Source organism: Podarcis vaucheri (assembly GCF_965113315.1).
Source record: "Podarcis vaucheri genome assembly, chromosome: 11".
In the NCBI taxonomy this organism is placed as follows: domain Eukaryota; kingdom Metazoa; phylum Chordata; class Lepidosauria; order Squamata; family Lacertidae; genus Podarcis; species Podarcis vaucheri.
The window spans coordinates 48625958-48643533 of NC_138749.1; the positions used below are offsets into that span (position 1 = coordinate 48625958).

Here is a 17576-nt window from a genome sequence, read left to right on the forward strand (position 1 = left end):
TGAAGTTTATCTAACATAGGAGGCAAGAAGGCCGTGACAGTCCTGCTGGGTTTATAACTGTGGTTTTAGGCTGCTTACTTATTCCAGATTTGTGGTTTAGACCACCAAATCCCTAACCAACTGGTGAATATTTTTGTTTTATTTTTAGCTGCTGGATGTGTATGATGCAGAATTATCAGGGGGAAAGTAATTGCTGTGTAAATAATGTAGAACAAGTACTACTTTTTGAAAATATTTCTGGAAAAGAGTTGTCTGAAACCTTTAATTGTGTTACAATGTATAAAATGTGCCAGGAACTGTAATTGATTCAAAGGGATTCATTTTTATTTTAGTTGCAAAACATATTTCTGAGCATGAACTGTTCTCTTGAAAGTCCAGAACCTTCATGTAAAGAATATGGAAACCATTAACATGAAACAGAATAAAATGAAAACTTCTGAAGTCCTTTTTATTCATATAAGGGGAAAAAATAGTAAAATTTTAATGTATCGTAAGGATGCTATGCATTAGTTACTGTATGTACATAACATTTTCTGGTGTCAGTAAAGATTAGAAATTCTTATAATACTGAACTGAAATTGAAGGGGCTGACAATGACACTATAAATGGGGCATGCACATGAGGAATGAGATCTGCTTGTACTACAAGACTTGTTCCTCACTCTCCTCCCCATGTGTGCCCCCGAAACCTGTTATAGGGATTCCCTGAGTCCTCCAGGGCAGGTTTAGGGAGTGCAGGAAGAAACTCCCATTGCATGAGCAGGTCTCATTCCATGCACACAGCTTAGTAGACTCCCACCCTGAAATAAGAATGGGCAAAGGTGTAGTTTCATGAATAGCTTGCCATTCATAAAGTTGGCATAAACATAACATGCATTTACATTTTACTGTGGAAACGAGTAAACATTTCTTCAGAAATAATCATGTAAAAATTATTTGACTAAAAGCCTTAAGTGAAATCATGGCTAGCTAAAACTTGGAGATTTGTATTTCTGTACCCTACCACAGTCACTACACATCCTATTTTCATGATAATTTCAATTAGTCATCATCGGTTTACTTTGTGCACTACTTTTACTACAGAAGACTGTGCCCAAAGTACCGTATTTTCCCATGTATAAGACTAGGTTTCCCCTTCTAAAAAATAATGTCCAAAATTTGGGGGCGTCTTATACACAGATCTCCCTCCCCCCATTTTATTAAATTGGAGTCCCCCCAAAATAGGGGGCATCTTATACATGGAGGTGTCTTATAGATGGAAAAATATGGGATCTTACTTAGAAATCATAAGAAGCAAACAAATAATGAAAACAGAAGCAGATAGTAAAATACAGTGGTACCTCGGGTTAAGTACTTAATTCGTTCTGGAGGTCTGTTCTTAACCTGAAACTGTTCTTAACCTGAAGCACCACTTTAGCTAATGGGGTCTCCTGCTGCTGCTGTGCCGCCGGAGCACGATTTCTGTTCTCATCCTGAAGCGGAGTCTGTAACCTGAAGCATCTGTAACCTGAAGTGTCTGTAACCCGAGGTACCACTGTATAGGTGAACTGTCATCCCAAAATTATAATCCACATGATTAATCCATGAGATCTGATGACAGTAGCCTAGCTGTGACAACTTTTTGTTTTTGTCTTTGCTCCATAGGATGTGACATGTGTGCAGATAATCGTAATGGAGAGTGCCCCATGCATGGCCCTTTGCACTCTTTACGCCGTCTGGTGGGCACTAGTAGTGCTGCTGCTGCCGCCCCTCCACCTGAGATTCCTGAGTGGCTTCGGGATCTGCCCCGGGAAGTGTGTCTGTGCACCAGCACTGTGCCTGGTTTGGCCTATGGCATCTGTGCTGCTCAAAGGATTCAGCAGGGCACCTGGATCGGGCCTTTCCAGGGAGTTCTCCTTCTGCCAGAAAAGGTGCAAGCCGGAGCCACAAGGAACACCCAACACCTCTGGGAAGTAAGTCACAGTTCAAAGCATTTTGGTTTTTAATGTCTGATAATGCATTCAATATTTGTTTCGTGAGATTTTCAAAACAGCTTTTTTTCACTATCAAAAGCTCCTGCTATAGATTTGAAAATATATACTGTATATATAGCAATGCAGGCATATAAATGTTCCTCACATCTTTTCTGTTTGGATATGTCATTAGTTGCAAGAAGCTGCAACTTCCAGTATATATATTTTTAACAAAACAGATTCTTACAGAAGTTACAGAAGTTAAGAAAGATGTACAATATTGTTTTTAGTTCTTCAAAACAACTGGAAGTAAGTTTAGCTGTAATTAGTAGGACTCCAAACATGATTATAGGGATAACAATCCCTTAAATCCTAAAAGTCATAATTTTTGTAGAGTTTTGCAAATTATTTTGTTATTGGGCTGCTTTTTACTTTCTCTTCTGACATAGTGTGAACCATCTGCAGCTAATTCAAAAAGAGAAAAAGAGAGCAATTTTTCTATTAACTTCTGTATTAGCTGCCAAAGCAGGTACTAATCCTCTATTGTTCCATGAAAGAAAAGTCAGCTTAGTTTATAAGCCTGTTTTAAATAACAAAGGGTTTTACAGGGCCTTTTAAAAATGTAACATTTCTAGCTTTGTAAACTTTAAACTGCGAATCAGGCCAACTCTTTCTTCCCCATCTCTCTAATATGCTGGTTATGGTGCTGGATTCCTGGGCTTTTAAAACCACAGTTTCCTGCTTCATTCCAAACAGATAACTGCGTATTAATGTTGGTTTATTAAGCAGCACAGGATCTTAAACCATGTTTTTATCCTGATTAGTAAACCAACATAAAACCACAGATTCTCCCATTACTTTTGAAATGGAGAACCGTGGTTTAAATAGCCTCTTGGAAAGCACACACCTAGCACCCTAATCAGTTGACTGGTGCAGAAAGCATGTCTTCAAAGAAAGTTGCTGTAACCATTGATCAGCTGATCGGCTGTTACTGCCACTGCCTATGAACTTTCACTGGTGTCAAACACTTGATGTTATTATCCCATCTGTTGATTGACAGGTCAGTGATCTGCCCACCTGTTAAGTTGACCCACAAGGAGTGGGGAAGGATCTGGTGATCCATCTAAACCGAGTTCCCCACTTCTGCTGTAGCTGATCTGAAAGCTACTCAGTTATCTCAGCTGCTCATTGAGTGACAGAAAGTGTAGGGCCATGGTTCCCAACGTGAGGCACCCCCCCCCCCACAGGGGGGCAATTTGATTTTTAAGGGGGCAATTCGGGAATGAGTTATTAACAGTTAAGCCTTTTAGGCTTCCTCCACATGAATAGAACTTCACTTTTTGAATAATAAGAATTATATATCACGGGGGGAGGGGGGGATCAGGATTTTAGAGATGCTTAGGTGGAGCATGGCCAAAAAAAGGTTGGGAACCACTGGCGTAGGGGAAAAGACCCATGCACAGGGAACACTCCTGATTATAGTTGTCTTCACACATGTCACATCCTATGAAGTGCTAAGTACAGAAGCAAATAGGGAAACAAATAGGAAGCCATTGTAGCGATTAAATGAGGGATTAAATGAGGAGAGCCTCGTGATCTGAATTAAAAGAGCTGAATTTGTAAAACAGAGAAGGCTGAGGTGTGACAACAAAATTAGAGAGACAATTGCAGTACTAAAGGCTAGGCAGTTTACCAAGGGGGCGGTATAAGAGGAACAGCTGTATTTTCACAATGTGCTATAGAAAGAATCACATGACTTCAAAATGGACAGTACGTAGCAAAAAAGAGGAGACAATCGAAGATAAAGTCAAAGCTTTGTACCTGATTTACAAGATGGATTTTGAAGACGGCCAATGAAGGGAGGAGAGGAAGAATTGGGAAGAAAAATGAAGAGTTTGTTCTTAAATGTACTAAGTTTGAGATGCCAATGCAAGAAATATTAGGCAGGCAGTTGATGTATTGCAGGGGTGTCAAACTCAAATTCATCGGGGGCCGCATCAGCAGTTTGGTCACCCTCAAAGGGCCGGTTGTATCTGTAGGATTTACAGTACAGGAGAGAAGGGTTCAGGCAGCCGTTGGATCTGTCACATTACAGGATGGCATGCGCTCAATATAAAAACAAGTGGATGTTTCCTGAATGCATGTAAAGTGGAGGTTTCCTGTGTAGAACGGACGGCGCCGCTAGAGGGCAGGCTTTCTCTGGCTTGTAGACTGCCGCGCATGCACTGAAGAGGCGGCTTTCTTGTGTAAAAAAAAAAAGTGAGAATAAAAGGTGAAGGCTGGCGGCCGGCGGCGGCGGCTACACGGGCCACATGACAAGGTCTGGCGGGCCAGATTCGGCCCGCGGGCCTTGTGTTTGACACCCGTGATGTATTGGATGGAAAGAGAATGTTCTCAGTCAGAGAAATGGAACTAGATACCATCAGCATAAAGCAAAAGATTTTTGTGTGTAGAGAGAATAGCAAAGAGCCAAGAATAGGTCCCTTAAGCCCCACAACAGAGAAGAGGAGAGCAGAGGAAAAAGGTGCCCTAGGTTGAAATACTGAATGAGTGATGTTGGAAAAGCAGTCGATGAGAACAGAATCGTGGACACCAAGGTATAAAGGGAGTTAACCAGGATAGAAGAATTCAAAAGTGGAGGAAGGTAGTCAAGCAGGAATATAGTTTCAGTGCAGTGCAGATGATGCAAGCCAGATTGTAGTGGGTCTAAAGAGGTTTTTGAGAAAATACAGGGGAAGCAGTCGGAGTTTGTGGCAGTGGTTTGGAGGCAAATGGTAGGAGTGAAATTCTAGAGTATATGGAGGGACAGAATAGATCAAAGGCTATATTTTAAAAATGAGGGTCATTGTTGCAATACAGTACACGTAGAAGAGACCAGAGGGGAGAAAATGGTAGCCCCGTTGTATTTATGCTATACAAACCGCTCTGTAGCGAAATCCGTTAAGATTCTCAGAATGAGGATGTTCAACATAATTGGCGAACTAAATGCGCATCCAGCTTCCTAATCATAGTGCTGTTCATGCACTCTGAAAATGCTGATTCTGAATGGTCCCATAGTAGTTTCCAGCATGAATAAAAAACATTGAAGGACCATTGCAAAGACAATTAAACACCAGTCCAGATGTGGTGCTCTTTTATTTGCTTTGCTTTGGCAAACATCTGGATTATTGCATTTGATGTATAGTTGGACACTTTGGACATATTTTCTGGCATGCCTGTGTTAGAGCTCCTGCCACACATTCAGTGTTTGCTTTGTATGTAATCCATACAGTTCAATGTACAGCAGTTTGAAGTAAATTAAACACCATTCCATTACCTCATGACATGGCCTGACACCTATGGGTGTTCATTGGGAAATTATACAGTTCTTTATCAATCAGCCAAGTCCTTTTTATAGCTTACAGAAAAGATCATCTCTTTTGAAAGCCAAAAATATGAATCATTTTACTTGTGACTCCTTTAATTTTTCCTTTGGCCATTTTTTTAACCAATGTAGAATTTGCTTGTGTGTTATGAAAATACAATAAACACTGATTTATTTAAAGCAAAAAAATATTGCTGGGTTTAGCAAGTAAACACTGTTCTTTCTAAGACATAAATTGATTCCATCCGAATTCAATAATATTTCTAGAGTTTGTTCATTCCGAGTTAATGAAAACAATTCTTTCCTAACCTTGTTGCAAAGAAAGCAACCCTTTTAAAAAAGAAATTGGGGATTATTGATGAGAATGAGATAATTTTCTCTTAATGTGTTTTCTAATAAAGAAGTGAAACTGCACTCACTTCCAACATATATGAAAAGATTATCTCAGTTATTAATGTGTCTTTATTCCCAGGAGAAAAATTAATCTAGTTGCGTAAGGTTTCCACTTTCTGTTTAACATCAAATTGTAATAAGACTAGACTTAAGGAATGCATAGAGGCCACACTTTAAATTCCATTGGAATATAATGCAGACATTTTAAAGGCTTGAATGTTCTTGTTATTTAAGTTTTTCAGACTTTAAGGTTTTAGTAAAATAAAGGTCTGGAAAGCTGTGGACAGCAATTCCCCCCCCCCCAACATTGAGGTAGGGAATTGTAACTGTTTAGAGCACAGAGATGAAAACGTTTGCTGAAGTTCCATTGACAGATCTATGGAAGCATAAGATTCTATTGACTCTTAATTTTTATGGTCATAAATTGTTCACCTAAGTCTTTGTGCACCAGAAATGCGTTAACGCTTTCCCTCTCTGTGAGATATTTAAGAATCTCTTGTAGTGTGTGGCACTTTATTAGATTGCAAGTTTGCAGTCAAGATCTACGTTATATTTAGTCTTTGTACAGCTCCCAGGAAACTTGTTATAGTAGTAGTAGTTTTAGTAATTATAACAACAGCAGCAATAATTTGGAATGCTGGAAGAGTTTATTTTCCGATATGTTCTTTAAAAAGATTATATAGTATGCTTTGTCACCTAAAAAAAGTAAAGATGCCTTTACATGGCTGTCTCAGATTTTATAGCTTGGATCCACAGCTAGGTTGACTAATGTGAAAGTACACCTCCGCTTGTGTAAGGCAGCTTCACTGAATTATTCCAGTTTCCTAGTTGCACTTCATTCCCATGCATCTCTTTAAATGTAATTCCAAAGGGTCCCTTAACTCAGGAGGTGGGTGGGGCAGCCAGGAAAGCTCTGCTGTGTGAGTAGAGTTCCGCTTGTCTGCCTCTGGGTCCAACCAAATGGAAATTAAATCAATGGAATTGTGTTTAAGATCTTAACCTGGCACTTGGAATCTAAGATTCAGAGGGAGCTCTTATTATTCCTGAGACAATTAGTTGTGCTTAATCCCTGATGAAATCCGTGAAGCTAGTTTTCACAACTAACAAATCTTTTCAATTTCAAAGGCACTTAAAGGCGGACCCTTGTAGTCCTGTCCAACAACTATGGGGGGGGGGGAAGAGACACAGAGAACATTTTAAGCATACAGTGGTGCCTCGCAAGACGAAAATAATCCGTTCCGCGAGTCTCTTCGTCTAGCGTTTTTTCGTCTTGCGAAGCAACCCTATTAGCGGCTTAGCGCTATTAACGGTTTAGCGGCTATTAAAGGCTTAGCGGCTTAGTGGCTTAGAAAAAGGGGGGGAAGCGAAAAAAATCGCAAGACTCGCAAGGCGTTTTCGTCTTGCGAAGCAAGCCCATAGGGAAACTCGTCTTGCGAAGCGCATCGAAAAACGGAAAACCCTTTTGTCTAGCGGGTTTTTCGTCTTGCGAGGCATTCGTCTTGCGGGGCACCACTGTATCAGTAGTAGCATGAACACAAATTTGTGTTCTCATTATCTCCACTACACTTAAAATATATACATATTTTATTTTTTATGTATTACATTAATATCCTACCTTTCTCTTTCTCCCCATTTTATCCTCACAACAACCCTGTGTGGTAGGTCAGGCTGAAAGACTTATGACGGGCCCAGGGTCACCCAGTGAGCTGCTTGGCTGAGCAGCTTTTTCATCCACATTCTATACATGTGAATATTAAGAGAAGGTGCCTTATTTTGATTAGGGTGCATTGCTCACTTAATGAGTGAAAGCAGTTGAATACAATAGAAATAAGATCAGCTGAGGCAGGGGTCATAAAAAGACATTTAAATCCTGGGGAGCCTACACATTTGACTGTACTGTAATTAAAATGGCCAAGGGTCCATTTACACGAGACATTTTGAATCTGCTTATGGGAAATTTGAGGGCACGTTTCTCATGGATACAAAAAAGAGCTACAATCTTTACCTTTTTCCCCTAGTAAGGAGCAAGTTCCAGTTGTACTGATAGATTTGCCTCAGGATTCCCTAAGCTACATTTAAGTCTAGGTTTTTGATGCAGGAAAGCACAAGGGGATAAAATTATGTGCAAACCATAGCTTTATTAAGATGAAAATTATGTTTCTCAGCAATCCATCATCTAGAATTCTAGACTGCTTGTCAGCTCTGTTTCAAATATGTCATGTTCATGAAATTCAAATAATTTTGCCCTGAAAATAAACCTTAGTAATGTTATCATTACAGTTCTTAATATGGAGAGTAAAAGAGCTATACTTTATGCCTAATATAGTGGGAAAATATAGTCTTACACGAGACTCCTCTTTTATTACGGTACATTTTTTAAAAAAATGTCTGAGTATTTTGGACTTTTATGTAGATTGTAAAACTGATTCTGCTAGAAACATTTCTGTTCTCTAACTTGTTGGGAAATTAGAGTTGGGATGCAAATTTGGTCTAATCTATAGTCTTAACACTCTTTACTCAGAAGTAAGTCTCACAGAATTCAGTGGGGTTTATTCCCAAGAAAATGCATATAGGATTTCAGCTAAAGTACCATTTCCCGTTCAACGTCTCTGCAGGAAAGTAAGTGTAGAAGTAAATTTCTGTAACGCGGTTTGCTCCACAACCATTTTAGGGATTGTTGGAATTCTGTTGACTAGCTACGATGAGTATTGTAGTTCTCTTGCTTATCTGCTACTAAATGAACCCTATCTTATTAATAGTGCAATTTTATGCATGTTTACTCAGAAGTAACTCTTACTGGCTTGGATCCTAAGTTGCTGCTTGGTTCATGTAAAGGAGGGTGTGATTTTTACCAACAACCCTCCATTGTCAGTCCTGTCTCCCACATTCCACATCATTTTTCATTGATCTGTATCACCAAGGAGCAGATTTTTAGGGGCACAAGGGACTGCAGAGGGGAGAGGGAAGGTCCTTCTCCGTCTATGTAAACGGTTCAATTTGTGTAGGGAAAGCTAGACTGCAAGCCCAATGTGTTGAATGGGACTTGCAGTTCCCAAGTAAGCCTGTAAAGGATTGCCTGCTTCACTTGTTGGTGTATGTTTGTTTGTTGTTAGCATGCAGTTTGAGTTAACCATATTTCTGGTTCTAGTCCAGAAATATACATGTATCCATGAACAGCGCATCACTTTGGGCATACATCTGCACACACCCAGTTACTTAAAAGATGCTTGACACTGTCAACTGTACCAACAATGGTCACTCATTGCAGAGGAATGGACCAGCCCCACTCCTGTTACCAGAGATCAGCTTTGAGAAAGTTTACTATATCAGCCATATGCTCAGTACTCCATGTGCAGGGTCCAGTCCAGTTTGCTGCAACATATGGACCACCTTTGTTTGGATAAAATGTGTGTATAAGAGAATTCTATTTAATTAAGCTTAATGTTGAATTTAAATGAAAAAGAAAACATTGATACATAAATTTATATTTGTGTTTTAATCAGATATTAATGTGATTTAAAATATAAGGTATTTTATTTGAAATAAGTAAAGTTATTTTCAGAGATAATGCACTGCCTCTGTATCTGAAAGAGACAGTACTAATTTATATTCACTTTATTTTTACTTCAGTTTCATCTCTATCAAACATCTAATTGCATTCTTTTAACAGTTGAAATATATAATACAACTGTGGATCTCTTTCATTTTTCATTCTAACCAGTGGGTGATCTTGCATCAGTCATGTAAACAGAAGCAAGATTGAGTCCCCCTAAAATCTATTTCCAAAATAAATAATTTATTTCTTCATTGAAATCCCATTTTTCGAACAAGCATGTTTTACTTATATGGGTACTGCAATGCTAATATACAATTCTGTATGTCATACAGTGGTACCTCGGGTTAAGAACTTAATTCGTTCTGGAGGTCCGTTCTTAACCTGAAACTGTTCTTAACCTGAGGTACCACTTTAGCTAATGGGGCCTCCCGCTGCCACTGTGCCGCCACTGTGCGATTTCTGTTCTTACCCTGAAGCAAAGTTCTTAACCCGAGGTACTATTTCTGGGTTAGCGGAGTCTGTAACCTGAAGCGTCTGTAACCCAAGGTACCACTGTATAGGTGAACTGTCACCCCAAAATTATAATCAGTATTTCAGCAGCCCATGACTCCTCTCATTTATATACGATTCTCTTTTTGGCATATCTCTTTTAAAGTCTTGAAACAATGTTGTTCTGCAAAATATTATTGCTCATAAATATGAGTCTTTATACTGAATAAAACCTGGCTTCAAAAGCTTAGACTTATCCCCCACCCCCAAATACCTCATTGAATTTTTTTGATTTCATCTGAAAGACTAAAGGCGGCACTTTAATAAGATGTATTAATGCCTAAAATAGAGTGCACATCTGATGTCAGTATGATATTGATGCGATATGCTGATAAAAACCTGATTATTGTGCTGAAATGCCATATAAAACCTGCCATGCTGGAAACATTTCAGAGAGTTTTCTTGTTCATTTGTTATCCACTTTTACATCGTGGAATTTTATGGCCTGCAGATATTTCTTGCGTGGTGGATTTGAATGCATATGCTCTTGCAGGACAACTTACACACACACACACGTGTGCACACACAGAAATATAGTCCAATATTTGCTTTGCTTCTAAGCCAATGTCACCTCCCATCCCCCCGATAAGTTACAGAATTCCATTATCCAAATTGTTACACATGTGTGACAGAGGTTGACCTTTAGTCATGTCAATCCTTTTTGTGTAGACCTCAGGCTCCAGCTTAATAGCTCAAAGCCTGATTTACTCACTGTAATAGGGGCAGAAGGTCGAGCAATTGTCAGCCTGCCTGCTCATACCCTTCTCAGAGCCTGGTTGAAGGCTGTTAACACAAAGCTTTTCAAAGTGAATTTACAACCACCACCACTGACAGAGGCCAATCAGTACACCATAAATGTCAGGTTAGTGAGATTGAGCAGTAAGTAAAGTACTGACAGCCCACCATTGGCTGAAATCAATTGCTTAAGATTTAACTGAGAATACCAATCTACGTATAACCATGTCTAAATATGTAGTGAGAGTTCCATAGCAGATTTACATATTGGCAATACAAAGGGTACCATCAGCTGTAACCTAGTTTACAGTTTTTGTCTTATTTCAAGGGAAATCTTCTCATTCCATGGTATTGCAGCTTTGCAGAACATAAAATGTGGGTGCCAGAATATATCAGATCTGTAGGACAAATGCCATAGTGTAGCTCCACGGTGCCTCTTAGATTTTTGTATTTTTATCTAGAAACCCTGTTTACTGAGCTTTTATAATAGCACCATCACCTGTTTGTGATGGGGAAACAGTTCATAGCTTGGCTGTTATATTTCCTCCCTGTACTCCTTCCACTTTTTCTTCTCCTCCTAATTTAGTACATGGCTGAAGAAGGGTGAAGGAAAACAGATACAGCACTGCCAGAGAAAATATATGATGGTTTTTATCTTGCATCAGTAAAGCTTAATAATTTTCATCTATTAAGTGATACACTCAAAGCCTGTAATTTGATTCACTGATTTGGTCTAAGCTTCATTTGGAAGGAAACTGTGACTCTTCATCCTGCTATTCTGTAATGGAAGACTATCATGAAAGTCACTAATGAGTGATTACATTCTGAGGGTTTGAATATCCATGAGATGTAGTAACTAACAAGACTGAATGTTTTTATCATTTTGTGCAATGACAGCTTGGACAACAATTCATTTAGCTTTGATGGCATCAGCATTAAAATGTAAGAATCCATTAAAATGCTGTATGCAAGGATTTATAAATTAGGCAATTTCCTTGATTATTGCAACCATTTACAAAATTGATTGTCCCAGTGTGGCATAGGCAGATTCCAACAATGATCATTGACAAGAGGCATGTACTTGAATATCTATATTCATTGTTCACTAAAATAGGATGCCTCTCTACTATTGCACTTCTCTCCATCTCAAGGTCAATCATGCACTGAAATAAGTCTCTTAATGTAAGAGATCACACATCTTTAAAGAAGGCTCACATGCTATTTATAGACTAGTCAAGATAGCTAGAAAGCTTTTTTTCTTTCACCCTTAATTTGCTTGCTTACAGTCTTAGACATTCGATACCATCTGTACTGAATATTCTCTTTGCAGCCTGTTATTGAGAGGTAAATAATTTTTGTAAATTGCAGTAGTAAATATTTATTTGATTAAAGATATAAAAGTCAATAAAGTGTTTTATTTGTTTCTTCCTAAAGTTCTAATTAACCAATAGATATACTGTATGGTAACTTGATCTCAGTCAATTTTTCCCGAGAAGACATAATAAGGATGTTATGTCACAAAGTGAATATGTTCTTGAGTTAAGTTCCCTATTTCAGAACCAGTAAAATAAATAATCTAACTGCATAGGCATTAACCACAAAACCACAATTTTCCTTTAAATATGAAAAATCAGATGTGTGCACAATAATATTTTCGGGTGGGAACAGTTTTTAAATATCAAACATAAAGTCAGGCTTTTTCTGAAAAAAAATTATTTTCAGACACATGTGGCAGGCAGTAAATGAATATGAGCCAGACTCCAATCACCTTATGGTCATGATTTGGACCACTGTTGCAGCTGTGGTTTAGGCAAAATTCTTGTACAGGATGATGCTGCGATCTGGAATGGGCGCTTACCCAGTCTCCAGGTGAGCTGCAGTTGTGGCCCATTGTGGCAGTCCCTTGGCTCCACAGAGCAAAAGACCTTCCCATCACGTGACCAGCATTTGGGGAATCCCCCCAGCTGGCCACAAGGGAGGGTGGTATAGCCCACTATCTTCTTGATTGCAAACTGGCTAATAAGGGGCTAGAGGGCCTGGCTATAAAGGACAGCTGCACCCAAACTAATAACAGGTCAGGATGAAATGGTTCATCACCCCTAACTCAAACAGGTATCCCGTTAGAGGGATCTATTGGGAAGACTCTGTCCAGAAGCAAAGTGTGAGAGCTGACAGGCCATAGAATTTTTGGCAGTGGCTTCAGGGGGCCACCGAGGCAGACCTGTGTCTTGAGGAGGTCCCTTAATCCCTTGAGATGTTCCTGAACTCCTGACTCCCATTGTGCTCTGCTTAGCTGTGGCTGATGGGAGTTGTAGTCAATCAACATCGGAAGGGTCACAGGTTCCCCACTCTTGATCTAGAGAGAGATCCTTTCAGGATATGGAGATGAATTTTTCTGCACTGCTTGACCCACCTTAGCTTGTTCTCTTGACACTTCTCATGTGCTTAATTTTCAAAATCTGTGACTTGCTGGTGAAATTGGTAGAGCATTGAGCTTTAGTACTCTATCTTTTTACAAGTTTCACATTGGTTAATGCATTGCTCTTGAAAACACTGTATCTAAGGCGGCTTAAATATATTGCAAAAAACGTTTCACTAAAGTTTGTGGATGCAAATAGTGTGTTTCAAAGGAAACACGTTATTTTGTCCAAATTTTACTTTTAAACATCCCCCTTCTCTCCCTGATGCTGATGAAATCTTTAACCGGTGTCATGACAGCACATAACATAAGGCCTCAATTTTTTTAAAAGTTCATCATTTTAGCAGTTAATTCAATTTGAATTATGTCACCTTCAGAAGAATGACTCATGCAGGTATTATCAAATTTGTATTTTAAAGAATGATGGATGAGAGCTAATTCTCTAAACATGGTTTTGATAATGTTGAAAAGTTTTCATAACAGGAAGGTTGTTTTATATCTTGGCCACATCTTGTGTTCATCTCCAACAAACCAGGTTCAGAATAGCAGATGATATTTAATTAGCCACTTAGAATGTTTGCTAAGATATTGGGCCCTCTAAAGTGATTTTTTTAAAAGATGGAAATGCATATAAAATGCTCCAGCTATGTGTAAATGGTAATTAAAAATTACTGCACAATAAAGAAGATTAATTTGTATTTCAGCTTCTTTTTTTTGAAAACAGAAATAACATACGAAAGAGGCAATTCTGATCTGAGTACATAACTTCTGATCAAAGAAGTTCCACTTGGTTGTCTCAGTCCTGAATATTTCATACAGGTGAAGCTTCTGTGTTCACATGGAATAACCCCATCAGATGTTAATGGAGAAACCGATCCAGGTTTACATTATTTAGGGAGGTCATGCACAGAAGTCTCTGACTCTGGTGTTTAGAATCAGGCTGTGAAGCTTCAGCTTCTGGAAGCATCATAACACTCTGTGTGCTTTTTTACCCATGACTCTCTTTCTGTAAGTGCTACCCACATGAGTGTCACAAAAAGATATATACTGTCATATCAGATAGAAATTGAGTAACTTAAGTTCTGTTATCAGATAAGGGTTGACACTATTGCTTTCGTGCTTTCCAGTCTTAAATGTATTGTCCAAACCTGATCCAGAGATATTGTGTGTTTTTCTGAATATATGGTCCTGTAGTATATATGCTTCTGTGGCTTTCATGTACCTTGTTCAGTCTAAGAGCAATTCCATGTGCACATTCTTCCTCCATTAGAGTGAATGGAGAAGCTGTTGTGACCAAAGGAGCTATCCTAAAGTTTGTCCTACTCCTCTTCATATGAATCATTTGCAGAACGTGGAGATAATTACATTTGGGATAGAGATTTCATGTTGCAGTTTGTTGAGTATATTTGAGCATAGATTATTCCTGCCATTAAAATTGATCTTCTTTTAACACAAAGTTTAGGGGTAGAACTTTTTTTTAACTGGGATTTATTGGCATACATAATGCACCTCCCAAACACATTGCTCACCAATATAGAGTTCCCCCCTCCCCTGTTCTTCAGTCTTTCTATTTCCATTTCCTGAAACTTGGGAACAGTTCAGTTGAAACCAATGAGATTTGCTTCAAATAACGTAGTACAGACCTGGGGGTACACCTCTGTTGGAATTTTAATGATCCTCTTTTAATTTTTGTTTTCCATTTTGTATCTCTTTATTTTCCTACCATTGCTTTTAAAGCAAGCAATGATGCCCCCATTATTATGTTAATTCTACTGTTGTAGCTGTAAATTGGGTTGCAATTTTTAGTAGTTTGAGTGGTACTAGGAATAGTTGAAGTCTTTAACATTTGCACATGCAGTCATAAAAGTGTCTGCTTCTTCTTCAGCCATGCAGGTATGGCTATAAGACTAATTATGGCACCAGGCCAGGTGGAATAACATTTGCTGCGTGGCAGATCCACCAAAGTCAGTGGGAGTTTTAGTATACAGCAGATGATTGACTTGTTCAATAACCATAAGAGAATTCATGGTTATCCAATACGCAACACAGTTTTGTATTTTGTCCAATAGATGGCAGTGACCCGTGTGCACATATGCCTGAACTCACCCACATATGGTCAAGTTGCCATTTAAATTTGATAAATCCATATGATTAATGAATGTTGGAAATTGGATACTGTGTCAAGAAATTGATTCCCAAAGTCCTAGTAACCACACTGTTTAAAACAATCAATGGCAGTACCAGCTTCTGATCAATAGGATTATCTTTCTCCGCTGCACATGAAAGATATAAATAGTATATGGATATGGCCTGATCTTATATAGAACCAGTGCCCCTTTCCTTGCGCTTAGCCTTTAGCTATTTCCATTGACTTCTGCTAGGCACTTCATAGTAACTTACACGCATTGTGCAGTTCTTAAGATTTAGATATTAATTCAGATTCTCACAGAGCTTTATATTACCACTGAAAAGCAGAAGTGCATTGCATTGAACAGTGCATATATTGGGAAACAATAAAACCAAAAACTATGCAAGGTCTGCATAGGCTGCCATTCTGTACCCACTTCCCTGTGAGTGAGCACCATTGAATTCACTGGGTCTTACTTCTGAGTAGGCATGTATATGCTTGTGCTGTTAAGTGGGGAAGGGCCATGGCTCAGTGGTAGAACATCTACTTTGCATACAGAAGACTCCAGGTTCAATCCCTGGCATGTCCAAATCGGGCTGAGAGAGATGCCTGCCTAAAATCTGCCCATCAGTCAGCCATACTGAGGTAGGTGGCATATCAGCTATGCAAGAGCACATTCATCAACTGTGCCATCTCTGCCACACCTCCGGCTCTTGCGAACCAGAGGAACAGAAGGACTTGGTTGACCAGGTGTCCCCCATTTCCGGGTACCTGGCACACGTAAATGTGGTGTTGTCTGTTAATTTTTTTTGGTAATTTTCTAAGACTTTATTCGAAAGATAACATGCCCACCCACACATTTATGTTGCATTTGATACTAGTAAATTACAGCAGCTAATTAGGAAAAATGCTATTTTATTCTTGGTTCCTTCAAAACAGAGGCAACATATTTTGATATGTGAACAACTCACTGTATTATGTACAAATCTGAATAATGTCTCACTTGTGGTTTACTTGGCAGAGCACTGAGAAAGGAAGACAAGACTTGGAAGCCTGTTTTGGCTTCAGTTTTGTTTTGACTTAACTGTGTCAGTTTCCCAGTATCCTAATTGTATTTTACTGAGAAGGAGCTTACAGTTTTATGAAGAGCTTTACTGTAGGGTAGTAATCATAATAAAAAATGACTTGATTACATTTCTTGAAGTTTGTTGTTGACGGTTTTTTGTTGATCATGCTTTAAGAAAAATTAACGCATTGGAATGTCACTATCGCTTTTGATAATTGAAAGCTCACATTTGATCACGATTTAAATGAAAAATGTGAAATATTTCAGAATGTGGAATCAGTTAGAGTATAGCAAAAATTATTTTATAAACAAGTCTGGGCAGATCTTTCTTATCCAATCTTCAGGTATTTGTAGCTCTGGAATAGAATTCACAGCATGTATCTAACAATTTGGATAAAATATTTAAAACAGCTAAAATTTATTTCTTTATTTATCCACTTAAGAATTCTATTCTGCTCTAATTGCCTCCTTATGGTAAAGAACATGTAATTTGATTTCGTTTTATCACATTATTTTAAAGACTAGTTGATGGAATAATATATAACATCCCACCACTCCATATCTTGTTATATATAAATAACATTCTAATCTCACCAAACTTTAAAACAGGGAATAGTATATAAATAATGGTGGAGTTGTAAATTTAAATGTGTGTAACTCTCTTAATGGCCTAGAGGAAAGATAAGATAGTTCTGCAGCTATCTGCTAAAGGGATTATTCCTTAGGTTAAGTGATAAAGGTCCATGATTTTGGGATCAGTCTCTATGGATAATACATATGTACCCTTTAGAACATATTTAAGTTGTGTTACATGGAAATAATATAGGTTCCATATTAAATACATAACTGTTTATAATAGGGAGAGGAATTCTGGGGTCCATAAGTCAATATGGCAAAATTGATGTGTATTAAAATCAATAATATCACAATTAAAATGTTAAAAAGCAAATTCTCCAAAACTCTACCAGTGCAACCCAAATGGTAACAAATCAGCTTGAAGAAATTTTAAGGGGTGGATCTTGTATTTCTGTACCTACAAATTCCTTTATGTAACATCACATTTGGATTTGGGGGGGGGAATTAATTAATCAGTTCGAGTCCAAGGTTTCTACCTAGAATTAAGTTCCTTGTTAATGTTGTGTGTACATACATATTTGGCTAGTAATAGTTGACCTTCGGTACCAGTATCAGAATAAAAAATTGCAATGCCTTTATTAAAGCAGTAGTAAATTGTTCTTTTTATTACTATATTTCCATTGAAATAACAGTGTGAATGAACTGTGCAGCTATTATTCAGCAGCTGCCACAGCTGTCACTTTGGTGAACCACTTGATAAATTGGATCCTGATATTTACAAAATCTATTAAAATATGACCCATCATGTGTTTGTTTATATGTTGACAAGATGATGTACA

General features: G+C 38.3%; 1 protein-coding gene across 5 annotated transcripts in view; it reads left to right on the forward strand.

The window, feature by feature from the left end:
* PRDM6 (PR/SET domain 6) overlaps positions 1-17576 on the forward strand; it is a 98282-nt gene that overhangs the window by 22263 nt on the left and 58443 nt on the right. For all 5 annotated transcript variants that reach the window (XM_082191587.1, XM_082191589.1, XM_082191590.1 and 2 more), the window contains one exon: positions 1644-1951. In XM_082191587.1, the coding sequence (XP_082047713.1) occupies positions 1644-1951 (308 nt within the window). The remainder of the gene's footprint in view (positions 1-1643; positions 1952-17576) is intronic.